Genomic DNA, 18,550 nt, shown 5'->3' on the forward strand with positions numbered 1-18,550 from the left:
GGACACCATCAAGAAAATAAAAAGCCACAGAATGGGATAAAATATTTGCAAATTGTATGTCTGATAAGGGTCCAGCATTCAGAATATATAAAGGACACTTACAACTCTATAATAAAAATACAAATAACTCAAGTAAAAAGTGGGCAAAGGATTTAAATAGACATTTCTCCAAAGAACATATTTAACGGCCAATATGTACAAGAAAATATGCCAGACATCATTGGTCATTTGGGAAATGCAAATCAAAACCACAATGAAATACTACTTCTGATCACTAGGATGGCTATAATTTTAAAAATGTAAAATACAAACATTGGTGAGGATATGGAGAAATTAGAACCCTCACACTCTGCTGGTAGGAATGTAAAATGGTGCAGTCACTTTAGAAAACAAATGTGTAGTTCCTCAAAATATGGTATAAAGTTACCATATAACCCAGCAATTTCATTCCTAGGTGTATACTCAAAAGGAAAGAAAAAATATGTCCACACAAAAACTTGAATATAAATGTTTATAGCAGCATTATTCGTAATAGCCAAAAAGTAGAAATGACTCAAATGTCCATTAACTGGTGAATGGATAAACAAAATGTGGTATATCCGTGTAATGGAATATTATTCAGTCATAAAAAGGAATGAAATTTAGATACATGCTACAACATAGATGAACCTTGAAAACATTATGCTAAATGAAAGAAGCCAGACACAAAAGGCCATATATTATATGACATTTATATGAAATATCCATAATAGGCAAATCCATAGAGACAGAAAGTAGATTAGTTGTTGTGAAGAGGGAAGGGGAGATGAGAATGAGAAGTGACTGGTAACAGGTATGAGGATTTTTTGGGGGTTGATGAAAATGTTCTAGGATTAGATAGTGGTGATGGTTGCTCAACATTGTGAATATACTAAAAGCCACTGAATTATACACTTTAAAAAATTCAATTAAAAAAAGCAAAACAAAACAAACTGATCTCAGTAAAGACAGAAAATCTAAATATACTAATTTCCATAGAATCAATAGGCAAGTTTTCTTTTTTTAGATAATATAACTTTAATTTATTTTTATGTAAAATGTTAACTGTTGATTTTTATTTTATACAGACACATAATTCAAGAATAAATCATTATCAATATAAGCCAAAAGTCAAAATAATACAAAGGTAAATGATTTGCATCATTTTTTGGGGGGATGTACATCATTCTATTTCAATTTCTGTGTAGATTACATCATGTTCACCACCCATAGACTAATTACAGTGTATCACCAAACAGATATGCCTAATTACCCCTGTCACCCTCCTCCCTCCCCTCTTCCTCTCTGGTAACTACCAATCCAATCTCTGTCTCTATATGTTTGTTTATTGTTTTTATCTTCTTCTTTTGTGTGCGTGAGGAAGATCAGCCCTGAGCTAACATCCATGCCAATCCTCCTCTTTTTGCTGAGGAAGACTGGCCCTGGGCTAACATCCATGCCCATCTTCCTCCACTTTATATGGGACGCCACCACAGCATGGCCTGACAAGTGGTGCATCGGTGCACGCCCACGATCAGAACCTGGGCTGCCAGCAGTGGAGCGCATGCACTTAACAGCTGTGCCATGGGGCCGGCCCCTTTATCTTCTATTTATAAGTGAGATCATATGGTAATTTACTTTCTCCCTCTGACTTGTTTCACTTAGCATAATACCCTCAAGGTCCATCCATGTTTTTACAAATGGCAAGATTTCATCCTTTTTTATGGCTGAGTAGTATTCCATTGTGTATATATACCACATCTTCTTTATCCATTTGTCCCTCCAAGGGCACCTAGGTTGCTTCCAAGTCTTGGCTATTATGAATAATGCTGCAATGAACATAGGGGTGCATATGTCTTTACACATTCATGTTTTCATGTTCTTTGGATAAATACCCAGCAGTGGAATAGCTGGATCATATGGTAGTTCAGAAGTTTTTACTTTGGTGTAGTCCCATTTGTTTATTTTTTCTATTGTTTCCCTTGCCTGGTCAGGCATGGTACTTGAAAATATGCTGCTAAGACCTATGTCAAAGAGTGTAATAATAAGCAAGTTTTCAAAGAGCTCTCTCACCAAAAGGCTTCAATCCAGATGGTTTAATAGGAGAATTCTACTAAACTTAAAAAAATTTTAGTCCCAGTGGTACTTAATCTCTTCCAGAAAATAAGAAATGAAGGAAAACTTCCAAATTCTTTTTCTGAAGTGAGTATAATGTTGATACCAAAAATGTAATAAAAATTGCATTAAAAACCCTAAAAAACAGTCTTACAAATATCTATACAAAAATTGTAAATAAAATACTAGCAATAAAATACAATAACACATTAAAGCAAACTGAGATTCATTTCAGAATGAAAGAGTAGTTCTATGTTAGGAAGTGTAGTAATATATTTCATTATATTACTAGATCTGAAAAAGAAAAATCATAGGATCATTTCTATAGATATTTGAGTCATTTGACAGAATTCAATACACATTCATAATTTTAAAGACAAAGTATTAAGACTTCTCCAGAGAAACAGAACCAATAGGAGATAGATAGATAGATAGATAGATAGAGCTATAGATAAAGATAAGAGATTAATTATAGGAATTGATTCATGTAATTATGCAGGCCAGTAAGCCCCATGATCTGCCATCTGCAAGCTGGAGAACCAGAAAAGCCAGTGGTATAATTTAGTCTGAGTCTGAGTCTGAGAGCCTGAAAACCAGGGAAGCCAGTGGTTTGAGTCGAAGTCCAAAGGCCCAAGAATCAGGTGGCTGATAGTATAAGCCCTGGTCCGAGTCCTAAGGCCTGAGAACCAGGAGCACCGGTGTCTGAAGGCAGGAGAAGATAGATGTCTCAGCTCAAGCAAAGAAGGCAAATTAGCCCTTCCCCTGCCTTTTTCTTGTTCTCAGGCCTCCAACATGTTGGATAATGTCCACCTGCATCGGTGAGGGCACTCTTCTTTACTCAGTCTACCCATTCAAATGCTAATCGCTTCTGAAGACCCTCACAGACACACCCAGAAATCATGTCTTACCAGCTATCTGGCCATGCCTTAGCTCAGTCGAGTTGACACATGAAATTAACTATCACACTCAATAAAATAGAACTTGAGGAAATACTTCTGTACCATGAAATGTGTATGTCTCAGCCTAAAATCTAGTTTCTTACTTAATGAGGAAACACAGGCAGCATTTCCATTAAAGTCAGGAACAAGGTAAGAATATCCACATTGACCATTATTATTTAGTATTAACTAGAGGCTTCAGCCAATGCAATTAGACAAGTAATAATGGAGGCATAAATATTGGACATGACATGGTAGAAGGTGGAAAAGATATAAGAAAAAAGAAAACTATCTCTATTTGTAGATATGATGTTGAAAAACCCAAGAGAATCAATGGAAAAACTACTACAAAGAAAAAGAAAACAATAAAGTAGTAGGAAATAAAATTAATATACAGAAATCAAGAGCCTTCAACTATACAATGACCAGTTAGATGATATAATGGGAGATAAGATTCATCTACAATAGCAACAAGAAAGCTAAAATTTATCAACATAAATGTAACCAAAAAATACAAATGCTACATTACAAAAACCTGAAAGATATAAAAATAGACTTGAAAAAAGGGAAAGACATACCATGGTTTTGGATAGGAAGGCTTGAAATCATAAAGATGTCAAGTAATCCTAAATTAACTTATAAATTTAACACAATCCCAGTTAAAATACCAACAGATCTTTTCTGGAACTGGACTAGTGAATTTAATGTTCATATGAAAAAATAAAAAAGCAAGATAGCCAAGAAAACTCTGATAAAGGAGAGCAAGGAGGTGAGTTTAGCTTTATTTGATATTAAAACCAATTACAAATCCTTTACAATTAAAAGAGTGTGGCATAACAGACCAATGAAATAGAACAGACAATCCAAAAATAGTTCTAAGTGCATATGGAAAGTTAATATATGATATAGGTGACATCTCCAATAAGTGGGGAAAAGATAGACTTCACAACTGAATAGCCATTTGAAAAAACATAAAATTAGTTCTGTACTTCAAATTGTATACTAAGATAAAGTCTATATGCAACAAAAATCTAAGTGTAAAATATAAAATCTCATAAGTATTAAAAAATATATGGGTGAATTCCTTTATGAACTTGGAGTGGGGAAATGACTCAAAACAAAATCCAGAAGTAAAAAGGCTGACACATTCAGCCACGTTAAAAAAAAAAATTTCAAGTTAAAAAAACTTTAAAAATTCAAGAGACAAATAACAACTTGAGAAAATCTTATATTGCAAATGGCTAATATCCTTAATATATAAAAGTGGTATTCATTCTTTGACCATGGAAAAAACACGGAATTTAGTATGCCATTGTTTTAAAATTTTAGTGTTTTTAAAAACATTTTATTTTGAAATTAATTTTAGAGTTACAGAAATGAAAAACCTAGTACAGCGTGTTCCTGTGTATCCCTCACCGAGCTTCCCTCCATGGTCATTCTTATATAATCACAGTACAGTTATCAAAACCAGGAAATTACCGCTGGTTCTAAACCATGAACTCACCTACAGATCGTACTGGACTTCACCAGCTGTTCCTGCATCTCCCTTCTCTCCAGGGTCCAGTACAGAATCTTCTGCTGCCTCTAGTTGTCTTGTCTCTCCAGTCCTCCAATCCGAGACAGCTCCTCAACCTTGCTGTCTCTCCTGACCATGATACTTTGAAAAGTCCTGCTCAGTGACTTTGTAGAATGTCTCTCAGTTTGGGTTTGTCAGATGTTTTCTCATGCATAGACTGAGGTGATGCGTTTTTGTCAAGAATGCCGTAGATGTGACTTTGTATTCTTCTCAGAGCATCATGTCAGGGTGCCCTTGATGCTGAAATGTCTTATTACTGATAATGTTCCCTGACCACTTGGTTCAGGGGGTGTCTGCCAGGTTTCCCCACTCTAAAGTTATTACTTTTTCCCTTGTGATTAGTAAATATCTTGGGAAAGATACTTCAAGACCATGCAAATATCCTATTTCTCCTCAAACATTGCCCACTAATTTTAGCATCCATTGGTTGATCTTGACCATAACAATGATTGCTGTAGTATTTGCCAAATGGTTTTCTGGTGTTATTCTTAAGAAGAAACCCCAGGATGGGGAGCTTTGGTTTGTTTTGTTTGGGCAGTGAGCAGCCATTTGTCACTGTTGAATTTGGAATTATTTAGACCTTTCACAATAATGAAAAATGTTTAGTCAATTAATATAGTAGACATGTATTAAAACCTTGTGATAACCAAAACATCTCTGAGAAATCTGCAGAAGGCAGAGTGGTTCTGGGTTGTATCTGAGTCTTTTTCTCTGCCTCTGCTTTTCACCTTAAATCCTACTCACCACCATGATTGTTCTAAGAAGATGTTATTGCACAGAGGCTGAGAGACAGAATCTCAGGAGTCAGAGGATAGGACCAACTTCTAGTTTTGCTCCATACAGTTTATGTTCCTAGAGGGTGAGTCAAATAACTTCTCCAAGTTCTAGTTTCCTTCTTTTTAATATGGGGATTCTAATCTGGATTGATGTAAGAATTGAATGAATGTATATGAAAGTATTTTTTAATCAAAAGGCATTTTTCAAACTATGAAGTGTTCTAGAAATTTATTTATTATTCAACAAAGATTTATTGAGTCCCTGCTGTGTGTGAGCTCCTTCTAGGTGTTGGAATATAGCAGTGAAAGGCCTCTGTCCTCGTGGAGCTTATATTTTAGAGGGAAGAGATAGACAATATACAAGTAAATGAATCAAGACAATTTCAGATAGTAATAAGTGCCACAAAGTAAATAAAACAAGATGATATAATAAAATATGATATAAGGAAAATAAAATAGGATGGTATTAGAGAGTGAGGGGTGGTTGGGTGGGATGAAACCGTCAGATGTTCTGGTCTGAACTGGTTTCTCTGGAGGTAGTGTTTGAGTTAAGATCTTGAAGATTAGAAGGAGGCAGCCGTGTAAAGAACTGGGGGAGAGCAAATAGGAAAACTCTATGAAGGGGAGGGGTTAGTGTGTTGGAGAAAAGCAAAGATGGTAGCATCACTCTGCTGTAGTCAGAGAGTGGCATGAGATCAAGTCCAGAAGGTTGGCAGGGGCCAAATTATGTAGAGCCACCTAGGCCCTGAGGAAAAGTTTAGATTACCAGCGCAGCCGGAAGCCATTGGGGGGTTTTAAGAGGGGGAATTACAAGCCATGATTTTCAATTTCAAAGATTGTTCTGGCTGCTGTGAGGAGAGTGGATTGAGGAGGTTGGTGAGAGCAGAAGAAGAACGACTCCCTGAGGGGTCCTGTGGTGGTTCAGGCAGGAGCGAGTGGGGCCAGAACAGGGTATGATTATTAGGATTGTTATTGTTTGGGGCTGAATGGTGTCCCCCCAAAAGTCATGTCCCTGATGCCTACTACCTCAGAATATAACCTTATTTCGAGATAAGGGCTTTAAAGTGGTGATTCAGTTAAAACGAGGGCATAGGGTGGGCACTAACGAAATGTGACTGGTGTCCTTATAAGAAGGAATTTGACACACAGAGACCAGGGATGTGCACACAGAGGAAAGACCACATGAGGACACAGCAAGAAGACGACCATCTGCAATCCCTCGAGAGACACTTCAGAAGAACCAGCCCTGCCAGCACCTCGACCCTGGGCTTCTAGCCTCCCGAACTGTGAAAAACTACATTTCTGTTGTTTCAGCTGCCCAGTCTGTGGTATTGTGTTATGGCAGCCCTGGCAGACTAATACAGTTATGATAATGATGATGGTGGTGGTGATTTCTTCACAGCATTTATCATTGCCTGAAGTTAGCTCATATATTTATTTGTTTGTGAGTGTACGCTTTCTCCCACCTGACTGCAAGTGCCGTGGTTAGAGCAGGGACCTTGTCTGTCTAAATCATGACAGTACCCACAGTGCCTAGGGCAGTGCCTTAGCCATAGCAGATGGAAAAGTAAGGATGTCATTAAATTATTTATTTATTATATCACTCCATGTAGTGTCTGATATTTTATAAGGCTTTTTTTTCTGTGATACACAGGAGATGCAGAGTTCTTCATTTGGGGGCTGCAAACTCTAGCACATAGGACTACATAAAAAATGATACTGTAACAAGGTTAGGACCAGAAGGTTTTTGGAAAGCATATTTTAGCAGTGGAAAAAGGATCCTTACTCGATTAGACGGACCCGTGGAAAAAAAGGCCTTTTTTAAAACAGAGTAGTTCTGCTGAATAAGGAGATTTAGCCATTATTTCAGTTTCATTTCATAGCTTTGCCAAAATAAGGTTAATCTGTGAAAAATGCCTTCCACAAGGACAGGTCTTTGTTTTGTTGTCTGCTGTGCTGTAATGGTACATGGCTCATAGTAGTGTTCAATAAATATTATGAAAATCATTTTTAAATCCTACTTTTGTTCCTTTTTAGAAATTTTTGAGTTACTTTTAACATTCTTTTATATTTAGCGGGATAGCAGCTATTTCATAGATGAGGTAAAATATTTTTCCTATTCTTTTCTCCCTTAGAATTGCATCAATTGCCCTGAGTCAGGTCTTCACTTGGCCACGTTTTTGACCTTAGACTGCCCTTAAACGGGACTCACAACTCAGCTCAAGGGCATTGGCTCCACCTTGTGTCAGGAATATGATACTACATCCACCGAATGCTGCCCTGCCAAGAACCAGCCTGCCCCTGGTCAAACGTATGCAGTGGTCCAGATGCTGTGGGTAAATTAAATGATACTGCTGCTTTTGGGCAAGCTCATTGTGACTCATTTTGTCCTCCTGTTTACTACTCTCTATATAGTGTAAGTACAGAAGCAAATTCTTAGTATTTAACCATAAAGGCTTTTGGGGTTAGTTTGTAGTTCTTATATAAGACAACGTCTACTCTGACAAAGGAAATGAAATGTCTCTGCAGATTTTAAAGACTTTATATGAAACAGTTGATTTCCATTTTCTCTGAAAACCCTACCAAAATCGAGGTGTTGGCAATTAAAAAAAAAAAAAATCCGATGAAACTGATTTAAAAGAAGGAAAACATTTTTCAAAAGGAAAAAAGACTTTTTTACAAGAGATATAATTGATTTCTACCATTTCTGTATACATAGTAGAGCACTAAGTGAGCTGGTCCTAACCCCGCTAGCTGTTCGGGAGAGGAACCTGTGCAGAGCCAGCAGGGCAGAGGCCACAGAGTGGCCTGGAGTGACTGAACTCAGAGCCAGTGATGAGCTGGAGCTACACCCTGCCTGCTGCAACCAGCTCGCCAGAGTTGGTGGTTAATTTTTCAGGAATTCTGCAAGCCACTGTTAAAAACTAATTTATATAAAAAATAAATTATATAAACTTACAAGTAAATTATATTAAAAACAAAGGTGCTCACTTCGGCAACACATACTAGAACTGGAACGGTACAGAGAAGGTTAGCATGGCTCCTGCACAACGGTGACACGCAAACTCAGGAAACCTTCTATACTTTTTCAGGTTGTTCTGTGTAAAATGAAAAATAAATATATTTATTAACAATGAAAAAATAACAGAAGTAATAAGCACTCAAAACGTTAACACTTCCTAGTTGCTGTGCTGTTTTTTCTTCTTGTCCTTGCCCCGGAGGTGGTTTGTGTCTGGTGTGTGGATGGTGGAGACACCATGCGATGGTGTGCTAGCAGATGTCTCTCTCCAGTCCACCTTGAGTGACTTCAAATTGTTAGCTTGGAATTGGCCATGGTGTGTTTATACAATGGAAATACAGATGATGCTAATCAGGGCTTTTTCCTCTTGAGGAGCCAGTTGATAACCAGCACACTGTTGTATACAAACAAGTTTATTTATGCCTTTTCTCTCTACTCTCTTCCTAAAACCTGACAAAAAGACTTTAGAAGAAATTATTAAAATTTAAAAACTATTTTAATTTTATTTTACTACATTGACTTCAGTAAGTTTTTATTTTTTTATTTATTTTTTTTTAATAATTTAATCTATTTATTTTCCCCCAAAGCCCCAGTAGATAGTTGTATGTCATAGTTGCACATCCTTCTAGTTGCTGTATGTGGGATGCAGCCTCAGCATGGCCCGAGAAGTGGTGCGTCAGTGCGCACCCGGGATCCGAACCCGGGCCCCCAGCAGTGGAGTGCGTGCACTTAACCGCTAAGCCACGGGGCCGGCCCACAGTAAGTTTTTAAATGGTTATTTTAAAAGGTTACTTTAATAATTTTAAATACTTTAATAATTTTAATATTACAATAGTTTAAAAGTTATTTTAAAATAATTTTTAATCATTTCACTTGATTCAAAATCCAATTTAGTAGTAAAATAAGTTAATCAGACTTAATATTACATATATCAATTACTTTATTTCATAGTTTTGTTTAATTTTCTAGTTCCTGTCTAATATCTTGTTATTTCTAATTATTTCTGAACTTTTTTCTTTTATTTTCATCATTAAGCTTTGAAATTTCTATTTCTTGTCTCCTCCTGAAACTATATTTTCACTTCTTTCAGTGTTTTCTTAACCATTTCCTTTTCTGTTCTCTTCCTTTCTAGACCTCTATCTCTTTCTCAAAAATTAATAGCCTGAGGGGCCAGCCTGGTGTCATAGTGGTTAGGTTCGTGTGCTCTGCTTCAGTGGCTTGAGGTTCCCGGCTTTGAATCCTGGGCACGGACCTACACACTGCTCATCAAGCCATGTGTGATGGCATCCCACATACAAAATAGAGGAATAGGGGCACAGATGTTAGCTGAGGGACAATCTTCCTCACCAAAAAGTGGAGGATTGGCAACAGATGTTAGCTGAGAGCCAATCTTCCTCACCAAAAAAAAAAAAAAAAGGCCTGATCTTTTCTGGCCTCTGCTTTTTCTTGCCCTTCTCTTTTTTCCTCAGCTCATCTTTGGGAGCCTTACTACTCCTAAGGTTGAACTGTTAGCTACATGGTTTCCTCCAGAATGGCTAGGATCCCAGCTCTGTCCAGTTACCATCTGGAGTTCTTCAGGGCCCACGTGCCCCCTCCTGCCGCGTCCCCATGGTCTCGGTGCCAGAATTACAATGTAGAGGGGCTCCTGGATCATCTGGTCTTCTGTGCCTCTGACCTTGTATTTCAGGACATGGGAGAACAAGAGAAGCTCTGAATTATCTTTGCTTCTGCTTTAATTTCCTCCTCCTCTCCTCTCAGGGACTCCTTTAGGAACTTGGGACGCCTCTCAAAATAAATTAATCTCATTCCATTCTCATTTGAAGAAAGAACACATTTGAGAAGAAGACGCTATTTGTATTTAAACATCACCTCCCTTCCCCTACCTCATTTGCCTTCAAATTCTTTTCTTCTCAGTCACCCTCTACGTGGCCTTTACTGGGCAATGTAATCAACTGACAGCCTGCCTGATGAGCTGCCTTTGTGGGCCAGAGATCTATCTGACCATTCCATGGTAACTGCCACTCATCTTTAGAGAGATTGAGCCAGTGGTCAGTGAGACTCAGTCATGAGCCCAGCTCTCACCCTGCGGTGGCCGAGAACAGCCCATGGTGCCGCCTTCCTCAGTGTTGCCCAGGGACAAACAGGGCTCCATCTTCTCCATGCACTTTTCTTTTACCCCAAAGAACAGGAGACTGATATCCAGCCTCATCTCAACTTGTACTTCACGAAATAGAATATTTTAGGTCTCTCTCAGTTGCCAAGCTTTCAATTTTAAATTCTAAAATACTGAGTAAAAAATTGGTAACTAATATATTTTTATTGTGAAACTGAGAGTTAAGACATTCTTAAAAATCAACTTTTCAAGTCCAAATGACAAAAATAAAATAACACGAAAAAGAAAATTGTTTTATAAATAGTCTATATGAAGCAGAATTTCTGTTATCATTTCTTATTGCTTTGGTTTTGATTGCTGAGAATGAAATGTGGTTATCTTATTTTTTTAATAAAAGCTTTTTATTTAAAAAATTTCAAACATAGACAAATAGTAAGTGGCACACTGGACTTTTGTGTACTTTCACCTAGAGTCACCAGTTATTGACATCCAGCCACATTTGCTTTTGCTTGCACATGTGCTCTCTAGCTTTTTCCATATATATACATATTTATGTATTTTATTATTATTATTTTCATTTTGCGGGACTATTTGAGAGTACATCATAGACATTGTGACCTTTTCCGTGAAATACTCCAGTGTGTGTCTTCTAAGAACAAGAACATTCTCTGACATAAGCCAGAGGTTTATATATATGTGTTTTTAAAAATCATCTGAGAATCAGAACACTTGGGGAGAACTTGAAGAAGTCATTTGGCTCATCCCCCTTCTTCTTGCAGGTAAATTCCTCAATGGTACAAAACTGACATTTCCCAGGAGTGATACACAGACACATCCAGAGGCCAGGCGTCTAATGTAAATTTGTGAGTCAGGAGTGTAGGACAGGTCTCAAGACAAGGATGTACACCTCACCTAAACAAAGCAACCAACACTGTGCTGAACCAACACACCTGAGGGCCAAATGTGTCCCTTGGGTCATCAGTTTATGACTCCCAGATCTATCTTCAAGGTTCCCATAGGGTAGGATATTCATAAATTTCTTGAGAAGCACCTTGTTATAGTCAGGAAGTTCTGCTTTAAGTCTAACTAAATACTCAATTGAGATTTGTGAGAGGCAGCCTTGTGCAGTGGTTAAGAGTATGGATTCTGGCCTGTGTATTGCAATCCCATTTCCACTATTTAATAGGATCTTGGGAAAATTACCTAATCTTTCTGTGGTTCAGTTTTCCTCATCTGTAAAATAATGGTACCTACCTCACAGAGCTGTTGTGAGCAGAAAGTGGATAAGAATATTTAAAGCACTTTAAAACAGACCCAGGCACACAAAACAAAACTCTGTATAACTGCATTCTGTTAGTACTAACCTGACAGCCTGGAGATATTTCTTCTCACATCCGTACAGATCATGATCGTGATGTATGGGATATGAGTGAGATGTGAGGACTGTTCTTTCTAGAACTCTGAGAGGAGATGTCCATTCCTAAACCTGAAAGCTGACTGATCTACTTTTCTCACCTTGTGACAGACTCTGTTCCTGTCCTCATCCCTTTTTCTCCTTACCCCTCTTGTCAGACTTCTCCATGGCTCCTGAGATTTCCCTGGTCCTGAGGGAGTCATTGCTTGAGTGTCTTGGCCATATGTGACCCCAGGCAAGTTATTTAACATCTTGGGATTTAGTTTCCTCATCAGTAAAGTGGAGATAATAGTAGTACCAACCTCACAGGACTGTCATGAGGATTGAATGAATTGATACACATGCTGTTCTAGAAGGTGCCTGGCACACAGCGAGTGCCATGTAACTGTTAGCCATTAGGCCTGAGGTGCCTTCTCTGTGGTAGACATATTCCTTAGTTGTGTATTCTGTACTTGTGCTCTAAATTTTCTTACCACCAGCACTCTTTGGGGGGTTTTCTCTTCCTCACTCCCCTGCAAATGCTGTAATTAAGATCACCACTGGTCTTTTTGTTCAAATCCAAGATACTTCGTATTCTCTTAGCCCTGTAATATTTTTAACAGTAGAGATCATCTTGCAACCAGGGGTACAGGGCAGGGGGCAGTTACAGGGGTTAGGGGAGGAAGAGACGGAGATGGATTCAGGGAGTGGAGGAGGCAGTGAGAGAGCACAATGGATTGCTTGATTAATAGAGAGCTAGTGATGGCAGGATTCTGCAGAGGGATTAGGCATGGAGCAGGTGAGTTGGAAATGAAATTGTGAGTTACAAGATAAGTAATTTAGAATAAGTATTGTGATAGCGAGAGGAAGCTGAGAGAGAGAATGGTTGGAGGTGGTAAGGCACCTGTCAGAAATTTTTTCAAGATGAAGATATCTGAATATTTTAAGGCAAAAAGGAAGCAACTAATAAAGAATGAAGATTCTGAGAGAGAGAGGCAAGTGGGTCAAGAACAAGAGCCAAGACTGGAGCTAAGAAAAGCTAAGAGGGGTCAGCTGTATTAGGGAAGAGCACTTTGTATTCCTCCAAGGCTGAGAACATAAGGAAGGAGGCATGTATATACTTCTAAAGTGGTATAAGGGAAGTGAATGTAAGGGTGGGGCTGTGGACTGAATGTTGTACCCCCCCAAATCCATATGTTGAAGCCTAAACCCCCATTGTGATGGTATTGGAGGTGGGGCCTTTGGGAGGTGATTAGGTTTAGATGAGGTCATGAGAGTGGAGCCCCCATGATGGGATTAGGGCCCCTAAAACAAGAGGGAGACTAGTCTCTCTCCCTTTCCACCATGAGAGATATAGCAAGAAGGTGGACATCTGCAAGCCAGGAAGGGCTCTCACCAGACACCCAATCTACTCTTGCCTTGATCTGAGACTTCACACCTTCAGAACTGTGAGAAATCCACGTCTGTGGTTTGAGCCACCTAGCCTGTGGTATGTTGTTATAGCAGCCTGAGCTGAGGAAGCAGGTGGTATGAAGGTTAGTGATGGGGTCCAACCTAAGCAGTTTCATCTGCTCAGTGAAGTAGGTGATTGGGTCTGTGGGGTCTTCTGCTGAGATTAAAGGGGTCAGTGCTTTGGAGCTTGAGGCAAGAGATGACTCAGAAGAGCTGCTCTGGGAAGTTTGCTAGGGAATCTACGGGAGGTGCATGAAAGAATTGTTCGGCAACGTCCAGGACACCTCATGCTGGATGGCGTGAATGTGTAGTGGGCCAAAGATTTTTTCTTAATTGTTTTCTTCCCACAGTGCTTTGCAGGAACAAAGAAAGTGAAAATTATAGAAACTCAGGCTTGTAAACTAATAGAGCATGCAGGATGGGAGGTTAAGGGGCCCCGATCCAGGATGGTGACAATGGGAATTTTGAGTGGTTGACTGTGGAATATTGAGCAACCATGTATAGATTCATTAACTACTAAACACAGCTGCATGAGTGAGCCCAGGTGAAACCAGTAGAGAAATCATCCATCCAACCCACAGAATTGTGAAAAATAAGAAACCATTGTTTAAAGCCCTACATTTGGGGCAGCTAGTTAAGCAGCAACAGACAACTGCAGTGCTCTGCCGTGTGTTGACCAACCACAACAGGAGCCTGAGGTAGAGGGAGCCTAGAGCAGAAGCAGAGGTCAGTCCCTGGGGGAAATGGAGCTGGGTGGAGAAGAATGGGATTCTGGTGGCACACAGAAAATATCCAGTACATCAGGAGAAGTGCAGGTTTTAGAATGTGGGAGCGAGGATGAGGCTGTCTTGAAATATGGGTGCTTAGAGAGGCAAGTCATGGCAAGCCCAGAAACAGTTAAGATGGTCTCTTGTCTTCCCATTCAGTCTCAGCAGAGGACCTTGCCTCATACTACACAGAAGAATGAGAAGTCTTCATGTGGGAATTTCTTCATCATCCATTCCCAAACCACAAACTAGGGTTACAGATAGATATCTCAAGTCTTGCACAATAAGACTTGAGATAAAAGATGTCACATTATTTTTCTAAATCCAGTGAAATTCCATTTCCTTCTTTGCCAAGACCAGTGAAAAGTTCAGTGTTAGCAGTTTTTGTGGCTCCTTCTCCTCTTTTTTTTTTTTTTTGTGAGGAAGATGAGCCCTGAGCTAATATCTATTGCCAATCCTCCTCCTTTTTTTTTTTCCCCCAAAGCCCCAGTAGATAGTTGTATGTCATGGGTGCACATCCTTCTAGTTGCTGTATGTGGGACGCGGCCTCAGCATGGCCGGAGAAATGGTGCGTTGGTGCGCACCCAGGATCCGAACCCAGGCCGCCAGCAGCGGAGTGTGTGCACTTAACCACTAAGCCACGGAGCCGGCCCCCTGCCCTCCCTTTTGTGTGTAAGTTAATACAGCCTTTATTTTGTCACTCTGATTCTGGGGTTTAAGTGCTTCTCTGACTCACATAACAGAAGGCCTGGAAGGTTATGAAGGGAATGAATCTGTGAATACTTATCAAATCACTTTTTTTTGTCTCTGCCTCATTAACTATTTATTCTAATGTAAACAATAGCCAGTCCAATCTACAATAACATATTTACTACGTTGGTGTTAACCAGTTTCATGGGACATCTTTAGGGACGTCTTGAGAGACAGTATAATCTTATAAAATGTTTTTAGTTTCTAACAACACCCTTATGTTCAGATCCTGCCTAGATGAGGGATATGGGTGTGGAAAACAATGCAGAAGTGTTGAGACTCAGGTTCTCAAGGAAGTATGAAATATAATTCACATAAAGACATTACATATTTAGTTGGCTCTCATGGATTATGAAGGAAAATCAATAAGTGAAAATTAAGAATCTTCCAGAGTTACTGACTTTAGGTTTTTCTCTTAAGTTGATACTCATCCTGCAACCTCCTTGAATAAAGAACTTAAAAATTCTTATTTAAAATGTTTTCTCAGTAAAATAGGGAGTAAATATGACACTACCAATATTATCCAGAATGGTAGAGAAATTAAATATTCTAGTTAAGTGAATATTTGTGAAATTAAATTAACATTCAAATATTACAACTTTAATCATTTTAAGTAGAAATATGTAATAATGTATTCAAATTCCCTGTTTTGGCATCCAGAGAGTCCTGAATATAATTTATACTTTTTTTAGGTCATTTATTGAATTAAGTTACATTATTATGGGCGAGGGGGAGAGGAGGAACTAATATTTATTGAGTGGCTACTCTGCCAAGAGCTGTGCTTTATATTATGATGGCTTATCTTGTTTGATCCATAGAGTCTTCCCAGCCCAGTTCTAAGTATTTCAGGCCTTCTGTTGTGTTTTACCTGCTGGGTCGGCTTATGCACACAGAGGTGAACCTGCCTGGTCTAGCAAGTTGCGGAGCTGGGATTTGAACCCTAGCAGGCTGACACTAGAGGCCATGCTTTTAAGTCTCTGCCATAATGTAAACTTCACCACAAACCTCTGGGTAGACATTATCATCCTCATTTTACAGATGTGGAAACTGAGGCTCAAAAGAGTTAACTAACACTTAAGATCAGCTAGTAAGTGGCTGACATTTCTTTTTCTTATTCCCCTCCCTTTCTTTTCCTTTTCTAGAACTCTTTGATTTTGCCCAAGCAGGGACTACCTTTGCCAATCAATGCAAACACTTCTTTCTTCTCTCTTTGGTTCACTTGTCTGTCTTTTCCTTTCCCCAGAAAGTATCTTTTATCCTCACAAGGCAGTATTTATTGACCTTGTTTGCTATGCTACATCTACTCTGAAATAATTTAGAGAAATACAGTGCTTGCCACGTCAGAGTTTATATTCTAAAACTATTGCCTCCTTTTTTCCCAGAGAGATTGGTACAATTATCAGGTCATTGGGATGCTGCCCTAGTGAAGGAGAGCTACAGGATCTGATTGCAGAGGTGAGTAGGGCTGAGGAATTCATTTAGCAGACCCTGTGTGACTCCAGCTCCTTGGAATTAAGAAAAACATCCTTATCTGAAACTAAAAATGTCCAAAACTACTGGATGTGCTCGATGAAAACATCAGGACAACTATGCAAATTAGCCAACCAGCAGGATCTGTAAGAATTGATTTCAGATCTTGAAGAAATGGCTATGATCAAGTAATGCAATGGATTGAGTAAGGGCCCCACTTGAGATATTGCACTCTTAAAACTAGATGAGGAAAGGCCAGTAGGCACAGGGGACTGACTCCTTGCAGAAAGAACATTGACAGATGAAAGGAATGTAGTAAATAATGTCAGTTCAAAGGGGAGAGAAGCAGAATTAGAGACTATAGGAAGTTATATTTCTTTGGGGATATAAAACTAACTTTCAGAGCAAGTAGTAAACATACGAAATAATAAGAACTAACATTGATCAAACAGTCTAACAATTTTAAAAAATCATTATTTGTAATAATGTAGATGAGTCCCTAGAAAGAATTAATCCCATAAAGCTGGGCTGAGCCACCCAAGACCAGAGAGCTTCATGCCCTGTTTGGTTTTCCAGAAAAGTGTCTGATATCAGTTCAAGTGCAGCTTTCAGTTCAACCAAGAAGAGGCCTGAGGGGAAAAAGATACCTGAGCAACTACCAGGAGGAGAATCTCCTCAGAATTGCTTATCTAGGTCTGTGGGTTTTGGTGGAGGCCAGGGATCAACAAGGAGGCCAAGGGAGAAAGGTGAGGAGGTGGGATTTGGTTTATTCCTTATTCCTGGCCCCTAGCACAGTGCTTGCTTGTTGAGTGTTACCAGAAGAGAAGGACTGTGACTCTGGGTGAGTCACTTAACCTCCATGAGTATCAGTTTCTCCACAATAATACCTACTTCAAAGTGGGCTTCAAAGATAAATGAAATAATGTATAAGGAGCCATGTTCTGAATCCTAAAGCAGGATATAAAGTGAAGGAATGGAGGTTTAGGAAGATGACTCTGTTGCCCACATATTAGCACCTTGGTAACTAAAAAGCAATACCAATTTTTCATTAGTGCTTAAAAATATTCAATAAAGCAGGAAATCTTTACATTGTTTTTTCATTTTGTGATCCAATAAACTATTTTTACTAAGAATAGAGGAAAAAAATCTTATTTTTCCTGAATTGGTTCACACATTTAAAAAAACGGTGTTGATCACTGCTTTCAAGTGTTTATCAAGGAAGCTAGAGTTTGCATTAGGGAAAGGAAAGTGGGTGCTGTGGAAGAGCTAGGAACTGTAAGATGAATGTACAGTGAAGTCATGATTGCATATAATGCAGTGGGGTCAATGGGGCAGTAATGAAAATGCTTCTGAAAGTCAGAAAAGGAGAAGCTTGAGAGTCTAATCCCTTTGTGGTTTGTTTGTATGTTTTAATCTGTAGCAGGGTCAGCAAACCACAATCCCTAGGCCAAATCCAGGCCCCCACTCATTTTTGTAAATAAAGTTTTATTGCAACACCGCTAGACTCATTTATTTACATATTGTCTATGGCTGTTTTCTCACTACAAGAGTGGAGTTAAGTCATTGTGACAGAGATAATATGGTTTGCAAAGCTTAAAATATTTACTATCTGGCCTTTACAGAAAAAAATTGCGAACTCTTTCTCTGGCAAAGTAGAACAAATACCACGTCTAGTGTCAGGAGATCTAGGTTCACATCCCATAGCTGCCACTTAGAGCCGCGTTGCCTTTGGTGAGCCGCTGTATCTTTCAGAGCCTAGTTCTACAACTGCAGAAGGAATTTTGCAGTTGCAGATGCAACAATATCAAGATATTTTTGTGAGGATTAAATTGAATGGTTGTGAGGAACTAGCTCTTACTTGGTGGCACACAGTGCATATTGGGGTTCACTTGCTCTCTAGGTGACCTTCTACCAAAATGCCCCTAAGGGTTTGGGCATTTAGCCACGGTAGGTGCTCAGCCCCCAACATTTTATTTTGTCTTCACCCTTTTCTTAGGCACATTGACACAACCTTTGAAAATTACAGATACTTAGAATCGTTATGGACCAATGAGCTGTTTAAACTTTGTAAATGTTTTTCTGTACTTGCACAACACAATTTATTCAAATTAAATTCTAGCAAGAGGCTTAAAAAGCTTTGGGTGTACCACTCTTTTTGAAGTT

At 39.0% G+C, this 18,550-nt stretch overlaps 1 protein-coding gene and 1 non-coding gene across 5 annotated transcripts in view; both read left to right on the forward strand.

Moving 5' to 3' along the window:
- The window catches only part of DRC8 (dynein regulatory complex subunit 8), a 131,536-nt gene that overhangs the window by 87,064 nt on the left and 25,922 nt on the right, over nucleotides 1-18,550 (forward strand). Inside the window, exon 3 of one of the 4 annotated variants that reach the window (XM_087428150.1) lies at nucleotides 16,300-16,372. The exons of the other annotated variants lie outside the window; for them this stretch is intronic. Coding sequence (XP_087284276.1) covers nucleotides 16,300-16,372 — 73 coding nt within the window. The remainder of the gene's footprint in view (nucleotides 1-16,299; nucleotides 16,373-18,550) is intronic. 4 annotated transcript variants of the gene reach the window in all.
- Nucleotides 8,406-8,511, forward strand: LOC147911300 (U6 spliceosomal RNA). Its single transcript, XR_015551256.1, has one exon. It is a non-coding gene; the product is annotated as a U6 spliceosomal RNA (small nuclear RNA).

This window comes from Ceratotherium simum, unplaced genomic scaffold (assembly GCF_057802395.1).
Source record: "Ceratotherium simum simum isolate JZ-2026a unplaced genomic scaffold, ASM5780239v1 HiC_scaffold_43, whole genome shotgun sequence".
NCBI lineage: Eukaryota > Metazoa > Chordata > Mammalia > Perissodactyla > Rhinocerotidae > Ceratotherium > Ceratotherium simum.